The sequence below is a fragment of the Engraulis encrasicolus genome, chromosome 18 (genome assembly GCF_034702125.1).
Source record: "Engraulis encrasicolus isolate BLACKSEA-1 chromosome 18, IST_EnEncr_1.0, whole genome shotgun sequence".
Lineage (NCBI taxonomy): Eukaryota > Metazoa > Chordata > Actinopteri > Clupeiformes > Engraulidae > Engraulis > Engraulis encrasicolus.
In genome coordinates, this window is record NC_085874.1 from 7,509,538 (window position 1) to 7,517,037 (window position 7,500).

General features: G+C 42.7%; 1 protein-coding gene across 1 annotated transcript in view; it reads left to right on the forward strand.

Moving 5' to 3' along the window:
• LOC134468955 (exostosin-1) overlaps window positions 1-7,500 on the forward strand; it is a 345,368-nt gene that overhangs the window by 302,268 nt on the left and 35,600 nt on the right. The window contains exon 6 of the mRNA XM_063222908.1: window positions 1,580-1,712. Within this exon, the coding sequence (XP_063078978.1) occupies window positions 1,580-1,712 (133 nt within the window). The remainder of the gene's footprint in view (window positions 1-1,579; window positions 1,713-7,500) is intronic.

A 7,500-nucleotide genomic window follows, 5' to 3' on the forward strand; every position in this document is an offset into this window, starting at 1 on the left:
AGAGTGAGAAAGAGGAAAGGTTGGGAAAGAGGGAGATATTGAAAGAGAGAAAATAGGCAAAGAGAGAGAGAGAGGGAAGTGAGTTTCGGAAAACAAAGGCAAAGGTGATGATGAGCCAGATGACACAGAGAAAGAATGAGAAGTAGAGAGAGGGAGAGAGAGAGAGAGAGAGAGAGAGAGAGAGAGAGAGAGAGAGAGAGAGAGAGAGAGAGAGAGAGAAGGAAGGAGAAGGAGAAGGAGAGAGAGACACAACCAAAGAGAGAAAGGGATAGAGATAGCGAGAGAGAGAGAGGGGGGGGGGAGAAGGAGAAGGAGAAGGAGGAGAGACACAACCAAAGAGAGAAAGGGATAGAGATGGTGCTAGAGAGAGAGAGAGAGATAGAGAGAGAGAGAGAGAGAGAGAGAGAGATAGAGAGAGAGAGAGAGAGCGAGAGAGATGGGAGGAAGGGAGGCTGCTGGGTGGCTGTAGAGCCAAGAGGCAAAAGCCAAGTGCCGGGACTGGGACGGGGGCAGCTGTTCTATTTCAGGAGATCTCCGGTGTCTTTTTGGATGCATCCCACCAAACCTCACACTGTGCTTTATTCACGGCTGAGAGTCTTTCCAAATGATGTGCCTTGCCTTTTGTTTTGAGCAGACAGGTATGCCTATAGTCTTCTATTGGAATTTAAACTCGGTAATAACATGTCATTTTTCAGCAAAACTACTTAAAAGTGCAGTCCAACGAACATCCATTCGTTTATGAAAACAAATAAGCCGCAAAAAATGATAATAGTTGTCAGTGCTTCATTTCCACTTTAAGGATATGTGCCACATGCATTACGGTTGATGCTACAATGCCAGGTGCCATTCGCTCCCATAGTCAGTACTGTGGAATGAATAAAACAGCATGTTGTAGGTTACCAATGGTAACAGCACGTTCCAATCAATCAATCTCGCTCTCCCTGCATTTTTAGTCAGCAATGAGTTTGTGACTTTGATGATGTTGATCGTGAAAATGGGTCAGTAAGAATGAGTCGGTGGCACACATGGGCTTGCATGCCCATCGCGACCCTGGTTCATGTCCGGCCGGGGTTGTGTCCCAATCCTGCCCTGTCTCTCTCTCCCACTCTTCTAATCATATCTTCAATTGTCCTACCACCTGTTGAGACACAAAAACAGCCCTGTAGCCCCTTAATGCACGGCGTACCTCCAGTGGCACGCTGTAATAGTCATTGAAATGTAACTATCACAGCACTACAATACTATGACACAACACAGGACCTTTATGTAATGCACCACGACTTGGTCATTACCATACTAGTAACAACAAATGTATAAAGCCGTGTCTTAAGGGGTTAAAAACGTTCTATTTGGAAGGTGGATGGGGATTGGCAAAGAGAGAGGCTTTTCTTTACCCACATATCACACTGATAGAAAAACTAAGAGGTTTCAGAGTGTCTCATATCTCAACAAGGTGTTGTGGAATAATTGGCTGTCCTACCAATTAATATCCTCCATCTGCCAATTGTTTTCTTTTCTATTCATGTATGTTTCTGTCATGACTTACATATATGTTGTATTTGTTTTCATTTTTCCACAGATAATCCGGGACCGAATCCATTCGCACATATCCAGGGGCAGGCTGATGTGGAACTCTCTACCGGGTGGCCTCTACGCCTTACCACAGTTCTCCACAGACCCCGCCATGTTCCCTTTTTATTACTCCATGCTGGGTACGTACGTTCACACACGAATACAGTGCACGCACACACTTGTGCATGCATTTACATGCCCTCACACACACACACACACGAACGCATGCACGCGCGCACACACACACACACACACACACACACACACACACACACACACACACACACACACACACACACACACACACACACACACACACACACACACACACACACACACACACACACACACACACACACACACACACACACACACACAAACAGATAAGCAGACAGGATGCCTGAACAACACCTAACAAATATTGTTGTCAGACCGGCCAGAACGGTGCTGATGCCTGTTCCAGTGTTAATTTTGTCAGCTTTTTTTGATTTAGTCTTAGTTTTAGTCACAATGCCGAAAATCTTAGTCATATTTTAGTCATTGCCTTCCCAATTTAGTCTTAGTCTTAGTCTAAATGACGAAAATCAATTTTAGTCTTAGTCAATGTTTAGTCATTTTAGTCATTTTAGTCAACACTGTACATAATAGAACTTCTCCACACACTGCTTCTCTTTTTAACGTATATCATTGACTGTACAGAATAAACCCTCTCCATACACTGCTTCTCTTTTTAACATATATCAAACAGTGCAGAATGAAACTTCTTCACACACTGGTTCTCTTTTTCTCTATTTTATTTAACACCAGTGTTAATTTAGTCAGCTTTTTAAAATTTAGTCGTAGTCTTAGTCACAATGACGAAAACCAATTTTAGTCTTAGTCATATTTTAGTCATTGCCTTCCCAATTTAGTCTTAGTCTTAGTCTAAATGACAAAATAAAAAAAGGGCTTTGACGAAATATTTTAGTCATAGTCATGGTTGACGAAATTAACACTGGCCTGTTCCCACACCGGTTGCGTTCAGAAATAAAGTGCTTACCTGAAAACCACCCACGTTCCACCACCACCACCAGGTCTGTACTTTTCTGCATCATGAACCAACTTTCCGGTTCCCTAGTGCTCACATTTCGGGCGAAAACACCTCCATCGGTTAGAAATTGGGTGCGGGAGTGGGCACCGGCACGGTTGTCTGTTGGCCTGAAGCGAAGGTGCCTAAAGTGGAGAGACCCGAAGGACACAATGGCTTATTAACAGTTCAGTGACAGCGACAATCTTTTGCATCTCTTATTCACGTCTTTTCATCACTGACATCCAGGCCTTTTTAAGATAGACATCACTTTTGATCCAAGTCCCATTACACAAAGAATCAGGCGGACATTTTCTGCTTGGATGGTCCTGGATAAACATCCAGCTACGCGTGAAGAATTAGCGTTCGTCCTTATAATGATGCTAACCCCGAGGTCTCCTATCTAGGCAGCCCATCTATCACTTGCAGCAGACATCTCTACTTTTCCCCCTGCACAGTACAACACTCTCTCAGGCTACACCAGCACTGACACTGACACGCTAACAAGTCGTAGACAAGGCCTTTAGCTACGAGCTAGACATTGTTAATTATATATGAGAGAGAGGGAGAGAGAGAGAGAGAGAGAGAGAGAGAGAGAGAGAGAGAGAGAGAGAGAGAGAGAGAGAGAGAGAGAGAGAGAGAGAGAGAGAGAGAGAGATTTCAGCATCTCCCAAAACACAGCAGTTATATTGAGAAAGCGGGGGGTGGGGGGGTGGCGTGCAAAGAGAAGTACAGACTGTGAGAAAGACAAAAAGAAAGAGGAAGAGGAAGTGAAATGAAAATGAAATTATAACTTCAGTCAGGAAATTGACTATTGAATCAAAGAAAAAGGAACGTACTTTTGACTTGGAACAATTACTGTCTGAAACTGGATGGCACAAATTAAATCTGATGGGAACACAGGCTGTGCTATTCAGAAATTAAAACTCTGGCTGACTCACCATGGTCACCATATCGTTCAAGGTTCACACACTTCACCGCTCTGTAGATATACTGTAAATATGACAGAGTTTTGTATACTGCCTGATGATTCACTGACTTGAGATTGGCACCTCATAGATGACACTGAATATTTTTTACCTCCTCCAAGGAGGTTGTGTTTTCAGTCGCGTTTGTTTGTTTGTCTGTTTGTTTGTTTGTCATTTCCTGAAATAAAGTTGGAAAAAGAGTACAAAAAGTAAATTCCCTGCTGTCTTAAGTTTGTAAGTTAACTAAACTCGAGACTCAACTTAAGGAAGCAGGGCAACTTGCTTTATTTACGTTTAACATCAGAGAACCTTTAGGGGTTCCCCCAAAGGAACATTACATGCTTATGTTGTGCCAATGGCTTTCTGAAAATGTGCAAGGCTGCACTGCCTCAGGTGGAGTTAAGAGTTCACAGCTATACCTCAAGAATTATGGATGACGTTCAGACACCATATTGCTGTTCAACTCACACTAGCCTGCCTTGACCCTCATGACCGACACTTCCCTGTTTTATGAATTAGATGGAATGAAGAGCAGTGCATAATAGTTCAATACCTTCTCACTCAGGACTTTGAATAAATCATCTCACATCATCTCACTCATGCATTTTTTTTGGGCTACTCGTCTTCGGCGCTCAGATTCATTGTCTTGAAGTCTTTTCTCCTACAGACATGAATTTCTGTGTGTATTGAATTAGGCACTCTCTTTGTCACACATATATTTGATGGTGCGTCACACACACACCCTTTCCTTTCTCCTTCTTTCCATCTTCTCTCACACCTCACCTTTCTCTCTCTCTCTCTCTCTCTCTCTCTCTCTCTCTCTCTCTCTCTCTCTCTCTCTCTCTCTCTCTCTCTCTCTCTCTCTCTCTCTCGCTCTCTCTCTCTCTCTCTCTCTTGCCAGAAGCTTCCTTTTCTACCTCTGACTCAGTCCATGTCTCACACCCACACCCACTCACATTTCAAATGACTTCATTTGGTAAATTTGGCTGCTTCGCTCTGCTGGCAATGGTGTGGGCACCTGTCTTCGATCATGTGAGCGATCCCCCTTTTCCCCGTCACCACTGTCAATATTAATGAGGTGTGCTCTGGGTTAAGGCCTGCTGTGTCAGAACTTTCCCCATCTCACACACACACAGACACAGATACACACACACACACACACACACACACACACACACAGGCACACACACACACACACACACACACACACACACACACACACACACACACACACACACACACACACACACACACACACACACACACACACACACACACACACACACACACACACACACACACACACACACACACACACACACACATCATGCCTGCCATGCACAGCACTTTCTTTTCCTCCTCCAAGGTACACATTAGTCTGACAGTGGACTCAATTCAAGTCTGTGGACAACAGCAGCCTGTTATGTGGTGCACAGGACTCTCACACGTCCCCAGCACAAGTTATGCTGATGAATCTTTAGGTCACCGTTATTTTCGTTCCGGCAGGTTCACAGAAGGCGCTGTAGCTTATCGCTTGACAGACAACTTATATAACGCCTTAGTCATGAGCCTGGTAAGGTGGTATAGAACAGTATAAAAGATGCAAGTGAAAAGATACTAAGCCTACATGGATCATTATGAATAGATTGGTCTCTTGAACTCTCTTGTTCAGTTTTTTTTTGTTCTTATAGAATTATTTGAAGTCAGAAGAAAAGTAATTTCTGATCACAAGTCTTGATGAGAATATGTGTAGGTGTGTGCTTCTCCATTCCCTTAGTTTCCTGTTGTGCAACTTCTTATTTTTTCCTGACAATTATGTAATGCAGGTTTGAAAGGAGCCTTTGAATGATTTTCAAGATGGCTGACACGAGCAGTTTGGATTCCTAAGGGATATATCCGCAACAGTTTATCAGATAGTGAGAGATTTTGCAAACTGTTTCTTATGAAATAGCTTTCGCAGGGTAATAACATAAAGAAGGCTATTGATCACTGTCTTCTTTCCAACGTGTCTGCTTTTGATGGTAACTTAATCAAAAGTTAAAATTACTTTTCAGGTAAACTGAATTGAAAATCTTAGTCAGTTGCCTTTGATCTTTGTTCACCATATTGAGAGAGAGACTTTTGACTTTTAAAAAGAATTAATGCAGTGAATACATGTACACCCCCCTAGGAGCTGACTTTAAGAAGAAAAAAAATACATTTATACATTCCATCATACTAAGCTTACAGGCACCCCAAAAACAGAGCTAAATACAAGCTCTTCACCTGCTCCCTGCAGCAAACACAGGAAATGAGAAGAGGTCAGAAAGGGACACGGAGAGAGAGAGAGGGCAAGAGAGAGAGAGAGAGAGAGAGAGAGAGAGAGAGAGAGAGAGAGAGAGAGAGAGAGAGAGAGTTGAGGTGTGAAAGAAAGCAGAAAAAGGAAATGGTGGGTGTGTGATGCACAACTGAATAATACAGAAGAGAATAATGGAGTTGAGTAGAATACAGTAGTGTACAGTAGAATAGATGGAGGTATGCAGTACACGGAGGGGGGATAGAAAAATGTATGGGTAATGCTGCGATCACACCGCCGGCGTTGAGAGAGCTAGAACGCTGCTGACTCCTGCCTGGAAAGCCCAGGTCAGGGGCGTTGAACGCGGCAAAAGAGTCAACCTGAAGCGTTCGACCAGGAATCTCGACCAACCGAAGCTCGTGTTTAGAAAAATGTGAACATTCCATTGGCTGCCACCTGCTGCCGCCGAGCTCATTACATACTTTTAGATGAAGTTCAACTTTTGACGGCCTCGGCTTTTGACGCTTTTGACACCCTTGACTCTAGAAACGCTTTTGCGGCTTTTAAGGCTTCTGCCGTCTGCTCTCCCATACAAAGTCTTATTACAGATTATCAAATTACTTCCGCATCTTTCCACGTGTTCAACGCCGGCAGTGTGATCGTGGCATAACACTTGATTATAATGGATGCATAAAAAGCATTGTAAAGCCTTAGTTCATAATTAACTAATGATGGACAAAACATCAATGAATGTACAGTATATCACGAAAGTGAATACACCCCTCACAGTTTTGCAGATTTTTGAGTGTATCTTTTCATAGGAAAGCATTACAGAAATTTCACTTTGACACAATGATTAGTGACCTTTTAACAACATATTTAACCGCTTAAATTTGTTGTTCACTCAGAAAAAAACAAAATACAGCAATTAATGTTTGAACATGTACTCACAAAAGTGAGTACACCCCAGATTAAAATCCGGTAGAGAAGGGGCTATGTTGGCTCGAATCGTCTCGAAATGAAACGAAATGAAAAGGGATGACAAGGGAGGTCATCAGTGTGCGTTTCAACCTTTCTTTGCATTGAACTTTTAAATTTTGAGTCTGCATCTGGCTTAAATAGATTGGTGTGAGATTTGAATGCAATCCTATGGAGAATATCATGATCTGCTTCAGTAGTCACAGTGCATGTTGACATGCATGTTTCTTTTAGGTGTATTTCAGATTGCCAATGTTGACAGCATTCATGCATCCCCAAACCATGTTAGTCCCACTACCATGCTTGGCTATTGAGAGGATACACCTTTTTTGTAAAACTCACTTGTTTACCACCACACATGCTTGACACCATCGAAAGCAAATTTGTTTATCTTGGTCTCAAGAGAGATGAACAGACCAAGGATATGGATCACTGGAACCATGTCGCGTGATCTGAAGAGACCAAGATAAACAAATTTGCTTTCAATGGTGTCAAGCATGTGTGGTGGTAAACAAGTGAGTTTTACAAAAAAGTTGTATCCTCTCAATAGCCAAGCATGGTAGTGGGACTGACATGGTTTGGGGATGCATGAATGCTACAATGGCAATCTGAAATACACCTAAAAGAAACATGCATGTCAA